This window comes from Lepidochelys kempii, chromosome 1, assembly GCF_965140265.1.
Source record: "Lepidochelys kempii isolate rLepKem1 chromosome 1, rLepKem1.hap2, whole genome shotgun sequence".
In the NCBI taxonomy this organism is placed as follows: domain Eukaryota; kingdom Metazoa; phylum Chordata; order Testudines; family Cheloniidae; genus Lepidochelys; species Lepidochelys kempii.
Window position 1 is genome coordinate 26,875,255 of NC_133256.1, and position 22,864 is coordinate 26,898,118.

General features: G+C 45.0%; 1 protein-coding gene across 1 annotated transcript; it reads right to left on the bottom strand.

The window, feature by feature from the left end:
* Nucleotides 1–15,715: 15,715 nt before the first annotated feature.
* Nucleotides 15,716–22,847, bottom strand: GPR83 (G protein-coupled receptor 83). Its single transcript, XM_073318725.1, has 4 exons — nucleotides 22,422–22,847; nucleotides 21,160–21,285; nucleotides 19,567–19,700; nucleotides 15,716–18,728 (listed from the first exon to the last, which is right to left on the bottom strand). Exons 1-4 carry the CDS (start codon nucleotides 22,806–22,808, stop codon nucleotides 18,104–18,106), a joined length of 1,272 nt encoding a protein of 423 aa, XP_073174826.1. The 5' UTR covers nucleotides 22,809–22,847; the 3' UTR covers nucleotides 15,716–18,103.
* Between the last annotated feature and the right edge of the window lie 17 nt (nucleotides 22,848–22,864).

Consider the following 22,864-nt stretch of genomic DNA (forward strand, 5'->3'; position numbering starts at 1 on the left):
TAGGTTTGGGAATTATGTCAGGAGTGTAATGCGTAACTTGTTTTTAATCGCTGTATAAAAGAGAGCTCATAGGAGAAGCACCTTTGTCCAGCCTAGGGGGGCAGCAGAAAGTCCTGCTGTTGACTGAGCTGAAGCCACTGTCACAGGAATACATGTGTTAGTTACCTGTAGCTCCTATGGGGTGCTAGGACCGTGCTTCGTAGGCAATACCTGACCGAGGGCCTTTGCCACGGAACCAAAGCTGTGGTCTTTCTGGGTAGTACTCTTGAGGTCTGCTAGGCTGGCTGTCGGTAAAGGCTGGTACAGCATATGGAAAGAAAAGACTTGCACGCCACTGACAACATGCTGTAGCTGCACTCCTGCCTGGAGTAGACAGACCCGGCTGTGCGGGGCCTGTGGGGAGCGGAGGCTGTGCAAACACAGCTCTGGACCAGCTATAGAAATGTGGACATCTCAGAAAAAGTTGCACAGAGGGAAGACGGGGATTAGCAGCAGTGCCACGTAAAAGCGAAGGAATTGCGGCAGGCATAGCAGGGAGGAGCAGCTGTGCTTTCTATGGCTGCTACCCTCAGGAGTGAGACATCCGCTAACCTCACCACCGCCTGTGGAAAATGGTGCCAGTATTTAGTGCCCCTGCCCCATGCTTCTACCCATGGAAATAGGGACCAAAATTTTGTTTTATGCAACCAGAAGTCTTAACGCCCTTTTGCTCCCACCCCACCCCACCCCCCAGGTGGGCCATACTCACCATGGCTGGGGCTCAAGAGCGGTACTGTGTAGACACGCGCCAAAGCTGAAATACCCGTAAGCATGTCTTACTAAACATTTTATGGGACTAAGGGAAGGGAGTTTGGAAACTTCTCTTTCTCTTTCCATTTTGACTGTAAATCCAGTGATACATTATCTTTATTAGTTCACCACACATACTGCAGCATGCCTAGCAGTACGCAGAGCATCCCATGCTTGTAAATGTACAGCACCCTGGAACTCACAGGTTCAAGAAAACACCCAGTTGTGTGTGTGCATGTGAGCAAGCACCACAGAATTCACAGGTTCAGTACAACCCAGAGACGGGGAATTATTATAGCTATCCACCAAGTACTGCTGAATTCTTAGCAGCACCCAAACCGTCAGGCCCAGAGCACAGTCCAGTGCAGCACATTAATGCCTGAATGCAAACGGACTCAGGGCCTTCTTTCAGATCCAGCAAATGGACAGCACCTCAGGTCCAAAGGGGGGGCCACCATCCTTAGGGAAGGGTTGGAAAGAGTTTGGCCTACTGAGGCCCAATAAGACTGAGGGGTGCTTATTTGGAGCTGAAGCTGTGGTGGACTTGTGGCCACTGGACAACCCCTGGGTGGGATATGAAGGACTGTTCGCCAGCCAGAGCCCATGCTGGAGGTGGGGGTTATCTCTGGTAAGCTTATTAACATGCATGTAGGTTCTTTTGTTGTATTTTATATGTGTTTTCTGTAGAGCATTTATGTTAAGAATAAATGTGCTTAGAAAGAGCTGGGTGGTAACTTGACTTGGGCGACTAGACCATGTACCATCTGTGAAGAAAAAGTAAAGCATGCTGGCTTAGGCAGTTTGACTTTGCTGGGGAGCCTGGAAATACCCCAGTCAGGAGGGAGAGAGACAAAGATCTCCACCCAACAGGGGTACCGGCAGGGGAACTGGGAGGCTGTGAGTGCGTGCCCTTGCTGAACCACTGAGGGGAAATATGGGTGTAGTTGCTCTGAACTGTGACCAGGTTCTTTAAAGGAAACTGGATTTTAAAGCCATTCTTTTTATTTTGCTCAGCCTGCTATTGCCTAAAAGTTTCTCCACAAAATGAACATCACTCCCCAAAGGAAAACAGGAAGAGTAAGTCTTTGCCATCAGCAGCACAGTAATGTAGCAATTCCCCAATGTTACTGTCCCACAGTAAAGTAACCCCCTGAAATCGATCTAGTGCAACTTCAGTGAAAGAAAATCTGCACCTTCTCAGCAGACGTGCCAGTTGTCATTCAAAGGCTTTTATATGGAGTTGTATGAGGGCAGGAGACACTGTGGGAAAACAAGCGAGCCAATCTAATTCCTTTTTGCATTCAGCAGTGACTCAAGGTGGAGAATTTTAATCAGAAAACAGCTTTTGTGTTTATCTGTCTTTCAGATTGATGGATGGGAATTTAATTGTACTCAGCAGAGCAGTGTAGCATGACTCACTGTGCCCACTGAAGAGGCTCTGGTCAACATAACAGAATTTAAAGTATGAGCAACAAAAAGGCTAGACCAAAAACTGAATTAGGGGAGACCCTGAGAATTTTATGTAGGCTTTTTAAAAATTAATTAGATCAGGTATGTATTATGGAGAATTCAGTATTAAAGGAAGGAACCTTAATGCAGGATGCATTATTCCATTTCTACATGAAAAGGGTCTTTTGTTCTTTGCAAAAACTCTCAGTTGAGACAAGGGAATGCTTAGCTTTTTAATACCAGTGGGCACTTTATACAAGTTCTTTCAGAATCATTGATTTCCCTGCACCTTAATGTACAGGAGAGACCAGAGGTTTAATCCTCAGGGTTCATAATTTCTATCAGGTTCCAACTTCATTTCCTATAAGTAGCTATTATATTATATGCTTAGCCTGCATACGAGGGCGTATCTGGAAAGATTCTCTTTCAGGTTTTTGCTTTTTTTTTAATGTTTAAAACTTATTGACAATGTTATGAATGTAGAAATAAAGCAATCCACAATTACAAATAATATAACAGTAGAAGGGTCAGCTTTTCATTGGAGTTATATCTTACATCAGCTGAGGATATCATCCAAATTACGTATGTATGAAAAGCATTAAAAATAACGATGGATCCAAGTGGATCCCTCGTGCATGGCATGCCCTTTGCAATGCTTTGCTGCCATAGCCCCCAGCCTGCTCTGCTCACAAACAGCCTCCAGCATGTAAGTCACTCCCAGTTATGTCTGTGTTTGTGCTGCAGCCAGCCAGCCACACCTTGGTTCTTACTGGCCGTGGTTATATTCAGGGTGACCTCCACATGCTCCTAGTCCTAGATTTCGCCCCCAGAAATTCATGGCATGTACTGCCCAGCCCTTTCCTGGACAATAACTTTAATACAATACGAGAAACAATACACACACAGCTTGCCACCCCACATGGAGCAGGGATGGGGTGGCTTGGGGAGGGGGCAGAAAGAGGTGAGGAAGAGGCAGGGTTGGGGCAGGAAGAGGTGGGGTGAGGGTGGGGCCTTGGGGGAAGAGGTGGAGTGGGGGGTGGGGGTGGAGCGGGGGCAGGAAGAGCTGGGCAGGGGCGGGAGGTTGGGGGAACAGGTAGAGTGGCAGAGGGGCCTGGGGATGAACAGGGGCTGAACACCCTTGGGGAAAATTAGCACCTGTACACAGGAGAATGGATTGAAGGGACAGGGAAAGCTGTCAGGAGCTGGTTATGGCTTTCTGATTCTGTGGGCTGATTTATCTGCTGGGTCTTGGCATAGAGCAGTGTGGGGGCTGCTGTGTCTTTTGCCAGTTGAGAGTCAACAGACTGGGACAACGGAGCCAGAGCAGGGATGAGAGTTGGGCCCAAAGTCACAGTAAATAGCAATGGTTAAAGCAGATTGAGAGCTCTCACTATGCCAAATGGAGGAGGAGGAGCTGTGGGGGGAGCTCCCCCTCTTTTGGCGGGGGACGACGACTGTGCGCTCTTAAAGGGAGTTAGGGTGGTAAGGGGGGGTGTTAAGAGCTCTCAGAACCTTGGAGGTGCCCATGACTTTGCACACAACAGACTCTGAATTCTGATTATTTTGCTACTTTGGCTGATGGGTTAAATGAATCAACCTTTGCCTAAATTCTAACCACGTGAACTGTAAAAATCTATCCCTGCCTATGAGCCCCCTCCTCACAGTGCTGACGATTGATTTTTCACATCAATACTTCTACAACCCCAAAGGCCAACTTTTAGCATCTACTGTAGCTACATCAATGTACAGAGCAAATTCCAAGTGTTTCCATGGTGAGGGGTGCTTTGGGGTCACTGGAGTTACCAGCAGGAGAGTGGGGTGGGAGGGGGTATTGTTTCATGGTCTCTGTGTATATAATGTCTTCTGCAGTTTCCACAGCATGCATCCGATGAAGTGAGCTGTAGCTCACGAAAGCTCATGCTCAAATAAATTGGTTAGTCTCTAAGGTGCCACAAGTCCTCCTTTTCTTTTTGCTGTTACTCTGAAATCTGTAGACTCTGTGTACAGCTGTTCCTTTTCCAGCCACACCCTGTCCTCTGCATCCCAGAAGCAGAAGGCCCCGTCTGAAAAACTTAAAGCAAAATGCATGCAGTTTTGTATTCCATCACAGTGGATTACTTGAACATTCCTATTTACATAGAACTATTCTATCTTCTAAACTAATCAGCAGTGATTCAGGCAATGTAGGCCGCAGGACTGGGAGTCAGAAGATTTAGGTCGCCGCTCCGGACAGATCCGACTGAATTTAAGCCCTGCTAATAGGTCCACGAAAGATTGCTGTTACCATAGAACAGTGATTTTCAACCTCTAGTCCATGGACCAATGGGGTCTACAAACTATGCCTAAGATTTCCAAAGGGGTCTGCACCTGCATTAGACATTTTTTAGGGGTTTGCAAATGAAAAAAGGTTAAAACCCACTGAGATAGACTCAGCCGTGTTGGGAAAATGTGCAGCTTCACTGCCTACGGCAAGGCACCAGAGTCCTTCTGTCTCAAAGGGACAGAATTTCTCTTGGAGCCCATCAGTACATGGAGGAGGAGCACACGCTGTTACCCGGGGTTCTTTCAACCCAAAGCCGCTGGTAACTTTTACTCTGTGCGAGGTGGTGTCAGAAATAAATCGGGGGAGACACGGCCATCAGACCGATAGGTGGCGGGCACAAGCAGGACAACACAAGAGTGCTTTCACTTAAAGCTAAACTTTACTTAGTCTCAAGCACTTAGGCACGTTGGCAAAAGGTTAGTAAAACACCCCAACCCTTGATAATTACCAAAGCTGAGTGTGGCTCTCAAGTGACACAGCGGCAGGCTTCCGGTGGCCAAATCTTCCGTCTGCCAGTGGGGACTCGAGATGTATCCAGAGGGAGAGTCCAAAAAGAGTCCTACTACCTCAAACTTTCCCCCCTTATTTATACTTTAGTAACAGAATGACATGTCCCTTAAAGAAAACTTGTTAAGTAAGCAGTTTCAATAGTCAAGCAAGAAGTTCCTTCTGATTATCAATTAACCAGGTGTGTTTTTTTTCCAGAGTTTGCAGCCTTGAGGCTCCAATAGATATTTCTGGGGCACATCTTGCTCTTCGAAAATGCAGGTATCAGCCACTTCAACACAATTCTTATCAGGAAGGATATGGGGTCAAGCTGCCCTCTCTGTGGCACCCAAAGACCCCTCTCCCTTCCTGCCTTGGTTAAGCTAAGCCTGCTGACTTGGCCAATTTACAGCCTGCTGACTTGCCTGCTTTTAGCAATAAGTCATAGTGGTTTCAGGCATTTTACTGGTTTGCCAAAGTCTCCCCGTACAACACAATGTTACACCCCTTAATGGGATACAGCCTATGATAAATATGTTCCAGTGAGGACAGCCAGCACAGCTGGCTGCAGGGGGCACAGAGCTATGGCTCCAGCTACTTTACACCCCTCCCAGCCTCTTTGGGACCCCTGTACTCCCATGGAAGTAGTGAGGGATCAATCCCTGAACTCTTCTGTGGTCAAGGACTACCATTCTGCTTGGCTCTTACATGCAGTGTGCAAGCAGGGGGAGAAGTCTTACTCACCTACCTGTCTCCAACTAGCCACCTGCATAAGGGCAAGGCAGAATCTAGCCCTTAGCAAGGGGAAAGGAACAGCTGAAAAAAACACATGCCAATTAAATGTGGCTTTGAAAATAGTACTAAGTGTGCTGGATTGTGATTGTGGTTCCTTCAGCCAGACCTTTGAGTCCTACTGAATTGTGCCAGATCCTCAGCTGGTGAAATTTGTCATAGTTCCATTGACTTCAGTGGAATGCTACCAGTTTACACCAGCAGAGGATTTGGCATAAAAATTCACGTTCTAGCCAGATCCAGGGGTTGCTGAATAATGATGTAGTTTCCATCTTTTCCAGAAGACTAGGACAATCATGTTAGTGCTCTATCAGGTCACTGGGCACAGGACAACCTATTTGGAAGAGTAAAATGTCCTTGAAGCTCTTTCTGCTCTATATAATTTCTTATATTGTGCTCAGCGCTGTAGTATCTGAGCACCTGCCAGTCGCGCATTAAGCAACATGACTGACATCTGTCATGTGGTGTTTGTTTTCTCATCCTCTCCTCAGGGGGAGGCACAAGCACTGGAGTGTCTTGTCTTGGTAGGTGTGTTAGGTTTTGTTGTACTTGTTTCTATGTACTTATGTTGGAGAAGGCTGGTCGAAGAACTGCGCCTTGCACTTGGAGAAGAAGGCAGTGAGGTTTGTGATGGTCCTTAGTTCCTGTGAGTGTTCATTTCACACTCTTACTGGCCCCCAGAAAGTTCTGTCTCCACCACAGATGAACTTTACCCTTATTATAGAGGAGTTCCATTGGGCCTGAGGAGCAAAATTGTCAAGCACGGTCTTCATCCCAGAGTTTTAGGCTATCTTTTAGATATCCAGAGCTCAGGTCATGGAGCGCCTTGAAAATAAGGTCTGATACCCTGAACTTGACTCATTCTACGAAAAGCCAGCGAGCATAGGTCAGGTCTGATGTTTCCGCAATTCCCTGTGTTGCTGAGATGTGCTGCAATGTTCTGTACTAGTTAGAGTTTCCCAAGTGTTGAAGGCTTCTTACCCAGGTATATCACATTGCTATAGTGTGAATAACTGAGGCCAGGTCATCTATCTGGAAGGGGTGGAATCTCCTAGACCAGTGCTTCTCAAGCTATCTGACGTGGGGGAACGGCAAGAACCAGTTTTATCCAGGGTAGGTTTCTTCAGTGTTGGTTGGACTGTTGTGTGTTTTGAAGGTGGAAAGGAAGATTCTGTCTCTGACTAAAGCATTGGCTATTTCAGATCAGGAGTGGCACCAATTGCTCATAACCTTTCGACAAGCCAAGAAGTGTTTGGGTGGGATTCCAAGTCTTGGGTCGAGATTCCCTTTGGGAATCCAGAATTTCTTGATAAGAGAATGCCCTGAACTCAGAATGCAGGCAAGCCTTTGAGTATAGGGAGAATGGATACCTGTTGTTTGAGAAGATTTCCTGCTTCTTGCATCTCATTTCTATACCTGCCAGTTTTCAGCACCTGCTTGCTTCTTTTTACTGTTTTTAAGGCCAATCTTCAATGGAACTACTTGAGGAGAAAGGTGCTACTTGGTGTCAGTAAGGGAGAAGTGTCAGAGATTCCATGAAGTACACTAGGGATTTGCTATTGCTATTGATTTTTACGTTGAAAGTGCACACATACTGTGGTGATGGGTGGCAGTATGAAGCCCTTAGATAGTCAGGGAATCACAATCTGGCCCTCAGTGATTCCCACACATTAAATATCCAGGACACTTACATTCCACTGAAAAATGATGTGAAATTTCATATATTTTAAATCTGGGCAATCCAGGCCATTTCTCTGCCCTAATAGTTAATTCTCCATATTGCAGAGACATTGGCCTTGTTTCCCTGGGCTGGGCAAGGAATGTATTGAGAGTGAGTTTAATCTCACGCAGTCAAATTGAATGTAAAAAAATATGTGATGTCATTCTCATTTCTTTCTCTGGTCTGTCTAGGTAAATTATACCCCCTTCGATTAGTGGATATTCCTCAGGGTGGCCCATGTAGGTTTTGTCTGTCTTCAGTATTATTATAGTATGATCATTACATAGTATGCATTGTCAGTTTTGTCTACCCCAGGGGTGGGAAAACTTTTTGGCCCAAGGGTCACATTGGAGTTGCGAAACTGTATAGAGGGCAGGTAGGGAAGGCTGTGCCTCCCCAAACAGCCTGGCCCCTGCCCCCTATCTGCCTCCTCCCAACTTCCTGCCCCCTGACTGCCCCCCTCAGAATCACCAACCCATCCAACCCCCGCCCCACTCCTTGTCCCCTGACTGCCCCCTCCCAGGACCCCCTGCCCCTAACTGCCCCCCTGGACTCCACTCTCTATCCAATCCCCCCCGCTCCCTGTCCACTGACTGCCCTGACCCCTATATATACCCCCACCACCTGACAGGGCTCCCCGGGACTCCCACACCTATCCAACCACCCCCTGCTCCCCGTCCCAACTGCCCCCCTTCCAGAACCTTCATCCCATCCAACCGCCCCCTTCTCCCTGTCCCCTGACTGCCCCCCTAGCATCCCCTGCCCCTTATCCAACCCCCCCGCTCCCCGCTCCCTTACCACACCGGTCAGAGCAGCAGGAGCTCGCAGCCCTGCCACCCATCCAGAGCCAGTCACACTGTTGTGCTGCCCGACAGGAGCGGTGGGCCAGAGCACTGGTGGTACGGTGAGCTGAGGCTGCGGAGGAGGGGCCAGCAGGGGAAGGGCTGGGGGCTAGCCTCCCCGGCCAGGAGCTCAGGGGCCGGGCAGGATGGTCCCACAGGCCATAGTTTGCCCACATCTGGTCTACACTATTAGATATCCCAGTCTCCATTAGATGCAGCTATAATGCTCCAGCTGCTGTGCAGACATCATTTGAATGAGACAAACTATAAGTCTTGAGCGCTGTTGTTAAAGGCCTCCTGGCACTTTTCACAGGATTAAGTATTAATTTTGTTAAAGGCCTTAGACCCTCAGATGAAATGAGCAATAGAAGTACAAAGTATTATTTTAATATAAATGGAGATGAGCCAGTGAAACCAAATCCGGAGGTTTCAGAGTAGCAGCCGTGTTAGTCTGTATCGACAAAAAGAAAAGGAGTCCTTGTGGCACCTTAGAGACTAACCAATTTATTTGGGCATAAGCTTTCGTGAGCTACAGCATGCCTCCGATGAAGTGAGCTGTAGCTCACAAAAGCTCATGCTCAGACAAATTGGTTAGTCTCTAAGGTGCCACAAGTCCTCCTTTTCTTTTTGCAAATCCAGAGGTTGTTTATATCCAGGGCTCATTTCATCTGAGCTGCCAACCACTGGGACAAACGTGGGCTCAGCAAAGGGACTTAAGCATTGCAACACTGAGCATCACAGTACATAACTTATAGGCACTTAGAAAATCACAGGAACAACACAGCAATCCACAAAATCTGAACTAGACACCGAGGCTCCCTACACAATGAATGGGAAGAGATGAGCACCTTACAGATTGCAATCCACAAAGCCAGCGCACTAGGCAGACAGCCACCTAAACTAGCCAATGGGAGACACTGACCAGAAGGATGTGTGCTAAGCCCGGCCCCTCTGTTGGAGACAGGCATCTAAGTCCAAGCTGCACAGAGGTCTCTAGCTCTGATAGTCATCCACAAACTGAGGGAAGATAGGTGGTTGGCTGCCAAAGTTGTGTGCAGGACCCCCCCACAAAGAAACCACCAATCAGGGAGGGGGAGCTCCCATATAACATTTATCCTACTAGGCAGAATACTTACCCAGGGTGTGGGAGACCTTCCCCCAGCTCAAATTCCCCTTCCTCCTGAGAGGAAAAGAAGGGATTTGAAAAGGGCTCTGCCATCTCTGTGGTAAGTGCCTTAACCACTAGGCTAGGGAATAGTCTGATTTGGGGCTCCCTCAAGCTCTCCTGTTGAAGTTGTTCCACTTGAATTAAACAATGGAATACTTAAATGTTACTTGGGCCAGAGAAAGAGTTAGAAAGACTGTATAGCCTAGTGATTAGGGCACTCAGCTAAGTGGGGCTGTAACCCTAAGTGGCCCTCAATGCCCACTGACAAAGGGTTCTCTGCCATGTCACAGCACCTCCTGTTAAGCCTGACAAACTCACTGCACCTAACATATCACAGTCAGGGTATTTATAAAGAATGTCATGCAAGGTGTCAAATGAAAATGTATATTGTACTGGTCATCACAGGTATTGTGTGATGTGTGTATGTATGTTAATTAAAAAGTGGTAGGTGTATACTGGAAATGTTTAAAACCATGTAACCAAACTGGGTTGACAAACAATTCTGCCCCAGACAAAGTGATGTTGAGTTACTTGCCTGCCTAAGTACCCACTGTGAATCAAGTACTGTAAAACCAACACAAAGGATGCAGCATCTGCATTTTAAGTCAACAGGAAAAGCAAGTTTTCAGGGGAACGAGAAAACAGCGTGGTGCCAGCACACTGGAGCACAAACAGCGGAGGGGAAAAGCTTTATCTGGGGACACACTTCAAAAGAATACACGTCAAAGGGTTACTGGACTATACGAAGAGGGGAAGAGCATCCCTTTGTTATCCGTCGCCGAGGGAACAAAGAAGTCAGCGCTTTTTGCATCTATGAATAGTGGATCCCCAACCGCATGGGTTGGTGATGCGGAGAAGTGGCTGTAGGCTGTAGACAAAGCTTGGAGTGTGCTCAGGTTATATGTCGTCTCTTAGATATATGGTATACTTTTGTTTTATTGGTAACCATTTCTGTCACTTACATCTCTGTTCTTTCTTAATAAACTTATTCTTGATTTATTATAAATTCATCTCAGGGCTGTCATGTTAAAATAGGGTGTGACCACACAGCTGAACCAACAGGCTGGTGTGTACATTGTCTCTTTGGAGACACCAGACTTGGTAATTGCTGTGAGTGTCCTGTGACAGGGGCCATATGTTGCAGGGAGATGCTGCTGGAAAGTTTGGGAACTGAACTACACCCAGGGTTAACCTGCAAGGCAAAGTTAACTGGTGGAGTCCGTTTGGCTGACAGGGAGCTGTCACACAGTTTAGCAACACCAAATCCCTCTTTTGCGGCAGTTGCAGATCCCTGTTCAAACCCCTTCTCTGCCTCAGGAGGAAGGGGGACTTGAACCCAGCAGTCTCCCACATCCTCCTATCCACTACGCTGAAAATTATAAGGAAAGGCCATCAACTTCTCCTCTCCCCAACAATTGATCTGTGTGAACTTGTCTGAGGGGCCCAATCCCCATAGGCATGCTCAGAGGCCGTGACTTAGAGCGCCACAACCTATCTTCCCTGGTTTGTGACCCACTGTGGGGCTTAGGTGGGAGATAGGCATCCAGGCGCCTGGCGTGATGCTGCCATGCATGAGCCCAGAGGGGAAAAGTAGGTGCTGAGCAAGTTTAATGTCTACAGGGTTAGGAGACAGCTGAGCAGGAGTTCTGTGGATCACAGTGGTACCTAAAAACTGGACTTAGGCACCTAAGATTCTTCGTGGAGCCCACCCTAGCAGAAACTCTTTTATACCTTCCTTTTAATGAGACAGCTAGAATGGGTTGGGAAAACATTGTCAGTAAGGCCTATTCCTTTGCTTTAACTATCGCAATGAGACAGCTATATTTGTAACTTTCTCCTATTGCTGAGAAACACTGTAGTCTCTGTGCATTGGCTCAATATGGGCCAATTATGCCACATCCTGCTACCACTGTTGTTGTGTCTTAACTGAGGCTTATCTGGCATTTGAAAAGAACATTTGATTCGTCAAGGTTCTTAGGCATAGGTGTGTTCCTTATCTTTGGTAGTAACTTGACTGAACGGTTGCATAGAAAAATAATACTAAGAAAATGAAAGATGTAGCAGATCTATCAAAAAAGGGAAGATCCTAGAATCAGAGGATACCACGGCCCACGTGAAGCTAGAGCTAAATTGGTATAATTTAAGAAAGTTATGGCCGAGCAATGTTAAAAGTGCTCATTATAGAACGACATCAGGGATACTGATGGAAAAACTTTACATACCAGATTTACTTTACTTTTAATTGAATTATGTAGAGTGAGTGGAAGAGATTGAGGCCGGGGAAAATGCAGCTGGCTCAACATTTTCAAGGGAAAGAAGTGATTTTTGGATGCTTCCATTTTTGTTTGCTCACCCTGAGACACCTCAAAGGGCCTGATTTTTTAAGAAGTGCTGAGCACCCGCCCTCTGAAAGTCAGGCCCCTGAGTGTCTCGGGTTGGGCGGCCCAAAACCAGCCACTTGAAAGGCGTTGCCAGAGTGACGAAGAGCATTAATCCATGTGCTTATTAGTAAAGACTTGCCTGTCCTTTACGAGGCCTCACCCTTCAGAAGAAGGCAGCATCCTTAGCACAGCACCAGTCATGTCTTTCACTAACACCTCAGCCATTACGCCTCCCATTTCAACATTTGCTGCTTTTACCCATTGAAATGAACACATTTCCACTCCTGGTTTGATTAACTTTTGCACTTTTTAAACAACAAGCCTGACAGGCACTAAGGAGACATTTCGAAGACACTATTTTTTTTCTTGTTGAGCATTCAGGCTAGAGCGAGCTGCCACTCACAACCCGCATCAGCCAGTTGCTACCACAGTCTTTGTTCCTTTGTTTGCCATATAATTCTGTATGAAGATGAACAAAACTCTCAGGATATAGGTTTTAAGATAGGGAATGAATACCCATTAGGAGCAAGAGCAGCTGAATTCTGGAGCTGTAACTTAATTTTCAGTGGTCCAGCATCCAAAAGAACATTTTATGAGGAACTTGAGAAGGAAGAAATTAGCCTTATCATGAGACATAACTCCTCTTTTAAATACAATACTAGTACATAGTGAAAACTACATTAAAGAATTAATGTTGCGAGTCAAGCATTCAAAAGTTCAGACATGCCTGAATTAAGGTTGCCTGTGCATCCTTAATTCAGCTCCTTTGCCCATTATGCTACAGTCTTTAATTACATGAATATTTAATTATTTAATTATTTTTCCACAGAGGCCCACCTCCATTCAGTGCACAGGATGAACAGTGCTCACTTAATGGTCAGCTATTCACTATTTGTCTTCCTTGTGGGTCAGTGTGTGGCCCTAGAGCTTATTTAATGCACAGTATTCAAAGTGTGCTCTGAAGACAGAATAACTTCCTTATGGGCTTTTCTTTGGGGCTCATCACTCTAGTAGCTGAATGCTTCATAAACATGAATGAATTTATTTTCACAACAGCCTTGTGAGATGAAATGGTTGTGGCCCACAGATGCCCTTGATGCCAACAGGCAGAGGACACAGGGGGTGCATAGGATTTTACAGGGAGCCCTTGAGTCAGATATATGCATACCCAAGGTGGCATGTGAGGTCTTTACTGAGAGCCCATAGCCCACCAGTCATCATAATCATTGCAAAATGTATGGATGGATAATATTTAAGGATATATGTATTTATACTAAAATTTTTGTTCTTAAGGTCTTGGCTTTTGAGAGATTGTGAAATCTACAAGAAAGGAAATCTACAGGCATTAAAAAACAGCTGGGGGAGGAGGCAGAGGTGTCCTGTTTATGAATAAAGGCAAAAGATTGTTCTAGTAACTCTTGAAGTACAGAGTGACACATGGAATCCTTCACCTAGGACACAAACTGACTCTGTGAGTGTCTCGTAAAAAGAGGGTCACAAGTAGCCTGGCTGTAAAGCTCTGCAAAGATTTTGGGTGAGCAACACTCTACTAGGCATGAGAGTACCCTTTAATTAGGTCTAGGCTCTAGAATGTGTGTTATGATTTTATTTTATATGGAACGGTTTGTTTCCGGTGCTTCTACTTGTTACTACTTGAACCTGCTTTGTTCAGTAAACTGTGATTTGATTACAGTGAAATCAAGTATATGTGCACTGAGGTAAGTGAAGCAGTGAGCTGCGTTGCCCTGATTCTTTGGAGGCAGCAAATCTGTGAACACAGCAAGTGTCCAGTGGACCAGGGGCTGAAACACTCCAGGGAGGGCTCAGAGGGCTCAAGCTAATCTGTAGAGTGACATCAGGGCCTGTGGAGGACTGCAGTGCTTGTGTTGCCTAGGGCCAGGGTGCTGACCCACTGCAGGCACAGACAAGGCTTCTCTACACTGAGGGCAGGTGGTAGCAAGGTGCCTCACAGCTTGAGTACCCCCAGGAAGTGTCACGATGATATTATTCACATTTTACAGAGGGGGGAATTGAGGCACAGAGATTGAGGTCAAAAGTATCTGCTAATTTTGAGTGCCCACTTTGAGACACCTAGGATCTGCATATAGCATGTCACATGTTCAAAGCGCAGCTCCAGCTAAGTTCACTTGCAGCTGTGAGTGCTCAGCATTTCTGCAAATTATAGTCTATGGTCTCAAGTCAGACATCCAGAAAATGAGGAACATGCAGTTAGGGACCTTCTGTAAAAAGCATCACCTAGGAACTCTATGGTGCAGGCAGGAACAGAATCCAGTTCTCCAGGATAGCAATGAATTGCATTTACCATGAGACCATCCATTCGGTACCGGCAATCCCCTGCTTCATTCATTATACACCTTCCAACTTCTACAGCGAATGAGGAAGGGGTCCTACAGACAAGCCTCCCACACTACACAATGCTGATTCATCCCACAGCATATCATTCCTGGGTACGGAATGGAAGAGGGGTCCTGTGTTTCCACTGTTATACATTATGAATCATTAATTTTTGCACTTGGATAAAACTGGCTAAATAAAAACATGTTACCCTGGGGGCGGAACACAGAAAGAGCAATTGTTCAGAAAGCATGCTTTGTATAATGACAGCTGGCTTTATTTTCCTGTCAAGGAGTAAACACAACCTCCAATCTTCCTGCTGCTTTGTACTCTGTCTTTTAAGGGGAAAGCAGCTTCAGAGACTGGAAGGCCATGTATACTAGATGTATTAATGTCGCAAATTATTTTTGTCCCTCCTTGTTCATCTCATCCTACCATTGCCTCTCTGAAAAGTAAACTATCCCTGTCATCTCTGCCACTTATGAGGTGTTAGGTGATAATTTTAGATCACTGGTGTTAATGTCACAATTAAATTAAGCACCTAGAACTTCATTCAGTAATTACCTTCATGTATTACCAAACATATAGATTTCAGCAAAATTACCCCCATTCAAGGCTTAAAGTTTTGGCACAGCTTGGGCAATTTTCTGTGAAACAAATTCCATTGATTTACTTCATGATGGATTGAGATATTAATGATTAACCCTCCTCAGTTTTTCCCTTTTTACTTATCTAGATAACAAATAAAAAAAGAGTGCTGGGAAAAACCATCAGATTCTGAAAATCACTGCAGGGTATTTTTCTTTAGCACGAATGTATATTTGTCTGACGTCAATAAAGAGTATTTCAGTGACGTTTCTTTTCATGCATTAACCTGGACTTGTTTTATAGAGTATTTAATATTGGTGGCCAGTCTCCTCTTGAAGTGCTGGAGAAGGTTAATTATTACATAACTAGTTCAAAAAATACCACGTTAACAAAGTGCTGAAAGATTTCTTATTGGCAATATGCTATCAAATGCATTTCTTCCTTTTTAAGGTCTCAGTCTTGTAAGGTACTGAAAAATCTGGTCTTGATTCACTTAAATGTGCAGAAATTTAAAAATCTTTGTCTTTACTGGGTTGGGTTCCCCATGACAGTGTGGAGAGCACAGGGCCTGCGGTCATTCCTAGATTACTTATCTTCCTCCACTGATATATGTCCCTGTGATTCTTTTTCGCAGGGTAACCCTTCTGCCAGGTGGAATCAGCAGCAACAGAACCGGCTTGAGCCCCCACCTAGTAATCTGGAAAAATTTACAACCACATCTGGGTGCCTCTAAGAGGCAATACTTCCCCTCTTGCACGCACGGAGTCTGTGTAAAACAAAAGAACTTTTATTAAAAGGGAAAGGGAACCAAGCATTAGTTTGGGAAAACAACACAACCATATTCAAAAGCATGCAGCTGTAAGAAAAATCCCAACCCCACAGTGTGTTGGGCAGTGTCCTTTGCCTCAGTTTCCCACCATGTGGTGGGAAAGGCCAACAAACAAATGTCCTTTTAACACATCACTTCCCTCTCTCTCCTCTGCATCCCACTCACAGTTGCTGTCCCTGGCTAGCGAAGACCCAGAGTTCAGAGGTGCTTTCACAGGGTTCCCTTCCTACCCCGGTGGGGGTCGGGAGCATCAGGCAATGCCTCTGTTGCTACCACTGCTCTCTACTGCTGCTGGTCACTGCCACTTGCTGCTCCCACAACATCACGTTCCACCACCTTGAAACAAGGATTTTCAGTGGAGTCTAATAAATGTTGCATACATTTTATTTTCTGTAAATATACATCCATGAAAAACTTGGCACAAGTCAAAGGCACCAGAAACTGGTACAGGACATCAGTTACAACTGGTTTCTCTTTCCAGTCATGTTATTTTCCTTTAAAACAACAGTCTTCTCTCTCCTTTTACTGTTAGCTGCTGAGTGTTTCATGTAGAACAGGGCACCTTTGGGAGCAATACGCTGATGATGGCCAGCTGATTTCCGCACCATGAACACATAGGTAAACATCACTGCTCACGGCACAGCTTTTGGAGGCTCTGGAGTTTCCTTGCCTGACATCATGCACCATCAGTCCTACTATTTTAAAGCAGATAGTTTGTGTGTACACAATTTCAAAGAGGTAATGTATACAGCACTTTAGAAGAGAACATATATAGTCCCTCCGTCTCTGAACTGAGAACAGCTACACAACTGCATTACAGAGCAAAGGAGCAATGCTAAATTCTAGATGTAAGTTGGAGGATTCCTTAGCTATTACGTGATGATGATTCAGACATACTCTGGCAAAGAAGATTCTAAACCAAATACAATTTGGTTTGTAAACATTACTGTTCTAAATGAGCTTGTGCAGTACTTTCAATGCACTGAGAAATTATTTCCTGATTTTAATTCTCTGACCATAGGATCTGCCTAAATGTTCTTTCATTTACTTGATTTTATGGGACTGTACCTAGATTTCCTTAAAAAAATTCCTGGCAAAATTTGCTGAACTGTCAGCCAGAAGTCCAAAGTCATCTTTTGTTTATGTATTTTAAAAAGTACAGTTTCTTCCCTCAGTGTGCCTCAACCCTGCCTTCCAGGAAGCATCTATCAGGGTAATAGCACAGTTCCATTTTTCCATGTCCATCCAACCTATTGCATCTCTGATGATAGTTTGGGTGATGGTACTTGTGATGCAGACACTTTTTCACTTGGAAATGGACTAAGACAAAACCATATATCACACGGGCCAATGAAGACCCATTACAAGGTGTAACGTAGTGTACTAACCACATGCAGTGCACCCTTGTGTCAGAGTGCAACACTGCAAGGGATCCTCATTCCCACCACCTCCTATTGGCCCTCTGCTTCTCACCAGGTCTTAGGTGACTTGGCCCTTTGGCTAAGTCACCTAAGTTCAGTCCCTTTCAGGGGTAACAAAAGGTCCAAGCTAAACACCCAAATAATAATTCTTCTGTCCCTCTATGGCTGCACTGAAGTGTCCTCAGGGCCTTCCCTCTGAGCTGCCTTCACAGGAGCCTAATCTGCCTCTGCAGTGGGGCTTGCGTGCCCCTTCCTCAAGTAGGGAAACTGAGGCCCACCCAGAGGACCCTGTAGTAAGTTACCATAACACCATTAGCGGGAAATGGCTGCTAGGTCATAGGCAAGGTTGAGCCTGGCTTGCCTTAAAGAGCCAGTCAGCCTGTGAGCCATGGTAACAGCTTTCTGTCACTCCTAAATTGGGCTGGATTCAAGCAGCACCATAACGGTGAAATTGTCTCTACCAATCCTGTGTTCACTAAAAGACATTTTTAATACTGAGACTCAATGTACTTAGATAATGGTTTCAGTGTTTTGGTTCTAGCTCAACAACAGTCAACACACACACACAAACCTCCGAGGAAAAAGGACCGCACTGGACAGCATTACCGTCAGATAATAGTTACAGATACACAGAGAGTTCTTTGCTAGCCACCAGTTCAAAGTCAGCCTGACAAAGAAAAGGGTTCCCCCCCCCTTCTCAATAGCTATGCTGTCTGTCTTCTCTTTGGACGCTGTATAGATATACTACCAGTCTGCATTAAAGAGATAACTCTCTTGCTAATAGGAATGCATTGACTCCTGTGGTTCTGGGTTCTCTGCACAAACAGCACACACATTTGTGTGTGCATTATAGTGAAGTAGTCAAGGATTCCCGTGTCTCTACGTCACACTCATCAGCTTTCACCAAATCCGCCTGCAATCCTGGTGCGTACCCCACGTGCTCCCATTTTATTGCATCATTCAACTCACAGCTACTATAGGTTCAACTGAAGTGATGTCTGTCTTTCCTGACTGGAGATTGGAGGTTGATGGAAGGACATGGGAGACCTGAGACCTCTTGAAGTTGCTGTTTTTTGCCCAGGCTACTCTGTAGGATGGAACTGTGGATGGACACCTGTGCTCTCTCGGGGTAGGTGGTTTTTTGCACATGTTGAGAAAAGACTTCAGTTCCAGTCTGAAATGTTCATTGAGCCAGCAGTAAATGAAGGGGTTATAACAGGTGCTGCTCATTGCAAACCAGTGAAAAGCAAAGTACAGGGCATTGTTGGTACGAATAGTTTGGCTGGAAAGGAGGACGACGTAGCAGTTTAAAGGAAACCAGCAAACAGCAAAGAGGACAACCACCACCATCAGCATCTTAATGGTCTTTTTCTTCTTCCTCCGAAGGGTGAAGTACTGCTCTGTGGTCACGTCCCCAATGGCATTGCGCAGCCAGAGTTTCTTGGCCACTCTCAGGTAGGCAGCAGAGATGATTAAAAGGGGCAGAATGTAGAGCAAAATGAATGTTGTTAAGTCTAGATACTTCCAGAAGAGGTCAGCTGGTTCAGGGAAATCTGGGAGACATAGGCTTCGGGTGACTTCTTCACTGCAGATAAAAGGACTGATCACAATGAATGAACAAATATGCCTGGGTATCACAGTAAGGGAGAGAAAGACAAGACTCCTGTCATAAAACCAAAGAGCCAGATCCTCAAGTGGTGCAAATTCACATCATTCCATTGACTTCAGCAGTGCTATGCTAATTTACACCAACTGAGGAGGTGGCCCATAGCGTAGCTTACAAGAAATGTGATCAGACTAATTTCTCACAGCATGCATGACATGATCTCCTTACGAAACTAATTAATTGCAACGTCTAATTACCAGCTGCACAAAATTAAGTTCTTCGGAGTGAAGTGAAACTCTCTCTACCTTTCAATGAACTTCTGTATGTAAACAGTAATAAAAAGTCTATCATGTTTATGACCCATTCCATCAGCAAAACACTTCACAAACATTAATTAACCCTCACAACAGAGGGTGACAGGTAGTATTATTATCTTTATTCTGCAGAAGAGGAAACTAAGACAGAGAGGTTGAGTCACTTGGTCAGGGAGTCAGAGTTAGAGCTGGGGTTAGATAAGAACCAATTAGGGCCTCCTTTCCAATCCTCGCCTCAATCAATGGGCCAGTTCGCTAGCTGGTGTAAACTGCCAATTTATGCAAACTGTGTATCTGGCCTGATGCATCTGACACACTGTTGTTGATGAATAATACTAGAAGAGTAGCCATTGGGAAAGGTATAGATGTACACTATGGACCAGATCCTCAGCTGGTGTAAATTCACATGGCTCCCTTGTCTTCAATGAGGCTACACTTGCTTGTCCCTGCTGGATATCTGGCCCAATATGTTTCTGCAGATCAAAAGCAGGGATCAGCCTTACCTGTATTCAAAAGTGAATAGTTTTTGGTAAATAGCATGTGGGAGGGAGAAACACGTTGCCATAATCCAGATGACAGAGATGTAGACAATGCCTTTTGCAGTGGATAGGCGTGGTTTCAGAGGATGCATTATAACCTGTTTGGAATAAACAAACACGTGGCCTGATGACATTTTAATAATTATGAGATTTTCCTCACATAATCTCCCACTCTTAAATACAGCAGTAATCGTGGCAGTTTAATGAGCCAACACTGCATGGGAGTTGCCTGCATGCAACTTCCATTGACTTCCGGTTACAGAACCAGAAAGCGAACTTGACTCTGAATGAAAGCTGAACTGAAGTAATTAACTTTCCTAGTCCAAGCTGAGAGAAATGGATAAAGAAAGGCCCCGATCCCGCTACTGCAGCTGCGAAGGTGAACTTCTGCACCCACATAGAGATGGGTTGACTTCCGTGGGCTCCCGGGCAGGCACAAAGTTCTTCCCTTGCACATCAGTCTGCAGGATGGGCCAATTCAACAATATAAATAAAGGGGGGAATGGAGGTTTTTAAAATGCTTTCAATGTTTGTATTCGACAGCACCAGTGACACAAAGTCTGGTGGGTTTCCTGTATCATTACAGCCGAATGGTTTTCCAACAGAAAATGCATTTTCTGCAATATTGAAATTTCCTGGTGGGAAAATTGAAATGAAAGCTCCCAAGAGCCCAGGTTCCCCACTCCCAGGCTGGCGGGCTCCCCAGCACCCTGCCCTGGCATCCCAGGGCTTCCAAGCTGGCCAGCTCCCTAGCTCCTCAGCAGCCCCTCTGGTGTGGAGCTTGCAACCGGGCTCCCTGCTCACCCAGGCTCTGTGGGCTTTCAGCATGCTAGGCAGGCTGCTGCGGCACCTAAATTGTACATTACTGAAAAATTCCATGTGGGTGATTCTGCAACGGAATGTATGGAGGACGCTCCTCTCCCAGCACATTTTGCATATCCCGCCTTGTGTGCCCGTTCAGAACACACATTTTTTTGGAAATGCAAAATTTTCCCTGGGATAGAAATCCCAGTTCCTGCCCAGAGCTAAATATACTATTTAAATTAGTGTCCCTTGGAAATCATTTATTTGACAGCTCTGCTTCTTATGTGAATTTAGCATATTAAGTTAAGATTTGAAGATGCAGCATGTACCTGCATTTAGAATAATACATAATATTTTGTGAAGTGCTTTAAGATCCCTGGCTGAAGGAGTACAAGCAGTTCATTCAGCTTCACGCTCCCTCTCTGAGGCAGGTATTACTACCAACTTATTAGAGATGCAGAGAGGTTTGAGTAAAAAGCCAGTGGCTGACCTGGGAACAGAACCCAGGATTCCAGACTGCCAGCACACCCTCTAGCCCCTAAATTGTACTTATTCCTCCTCCTTAAGTGATACCAGAGAGCTGATTAGAAAAAAAAATACACCACCACCCTGACAAGTCTTACAGAGAGTGCCCTGTGCTAAACTCCTTAGGGTCTGAGGTGTTCAGAAAATGGTTTTTAATTTCTTATTTTAAAATAAGGGAATGCTCCAGCATTTTCAATTCGTGGCCATTTAGCTTAAGGGAACTCTCACCTGGTGTCTGTCCACTGCGATTGCTGTAAGAGTCAAAGCAGAGACATGGAGGGAGCAGTATTGTGCAAATCTACTGATGTGACACATCCCCTTCCCGAATATCCATGTGCTGTTCACAAACCGAGCCTAGGAACAATCCCATCAGGGAATAATATATTTAGCTTTCTACATGCATAATTAGGGTACTTTTCACATGCCTGACATTCGACTCATTGTGCCATTGTCAGTACACTAATAGCTGCTCTTGTGGTCATTTTTTTGACTTCCATCCCAAAAGGATTATTAAAAATCTGCAGGTCACAAACAGGCTAACACATCACTCCTTTCTTTTATCTAACTTCTGTCTCCTTTGATTTATTGGCTGATTACTGAAGCCTGCAATAGGACATTAAATAGAGTCAAGACTTTTGGGAAGGTGATCCAGAAATACAGTTATATTAGTGCCACTTTACTGACCTGGCAATATGCACGCAGGCGGTATGGTGGAGCAACTTCTAAAGTATTTGTCTGACTTCCTTCAGAATATTTTCCTCCATACCCAAAGAACTGCCAGCAAGTCAGTTCCCCTCATCCCACCATCCCTGCTTGATACATGGATACTCCTGCATCCCTGATCTAGGTACAATGCAAGTATCTCTTTTCACCAGATCATGTAACATGATGCTGACCATTAACCATTTTTTTAAATAAGGGAGATTCATTGTATTATACTGGAAGCTCCTCGTGGGGGGGGGGGGAATAAAACTGTGAAACTACAGCCCTATTATTCTGACTAGTTTAGTGCCAACAATGTCCTTGGGCATAAACCACAGGTGCAATTTTTAGTATTATTACGTTTCTAACTGGATCATAGCAATTAGAAAAGGAAAAGACCTGTTAAATCTTCCAAAGAGTAATGACTCCATCCCTACAGACATTTAAAACTAGTCTGGAAAGATTACTAGCAAGTGTCTCATAGAACTATCTTGTATTAGCAGAGTATAAACTGAGAATATAACTCTATATAACAGGATAAAGAAAAAAAGTCATTAAATTAACTCTAATGCTTTAACATGACAGGAAGCTGAAATTGCAGCCTCGCATTTACTAGTGTCATTTGTCATTCCCGTGAGTGCAAGTAAGAACAATCAGAGGCGAACTCCACACACTAAGCTATTTCTGTTAAGGGAAGAAAAGGCAAATGATACATTTTCCATTACAAATGCCCAAGGTTTAGAGAAAAAAGCAGAGGGAGAGGGAACAGACCTCTGTCAGGTTCTTACCAAAGTAAAGGGAGTATTGAGCAGCATTATCATTATGTCTGCTACAGCTAGATTCACAATGAACAGGCTAGTAGCAGAGTGCATCCTTTGATTTTTGATGATGACGTGACAGACCAAGACATTCCCAAAGAGCGAGAACACTATGATGAAGGAGTATGCCACAATGAGCAGGGCTTTCACTGTAAGATTTTGAGACTCTGCCCCATAGCTTCTCCTGTCCACAAAGCTCTGCCAGTCAGTAAGTGTATAGTTATTCCAGGAAAAAAAACTGGAGATGCTGGGTGTTTCAAAAGATCCTTCAAAACTTCTGTTGATGGGAAGCTTTGCTGATCTGTCAAAGGCATTAGCTAAGTACAGGAGAGAGAGCCATATATAATGAGTAACCATTTCTGAAACGCTGCTTCTTTCTTCAGATTCAGAAATAGCTCATCAATGAAACAATA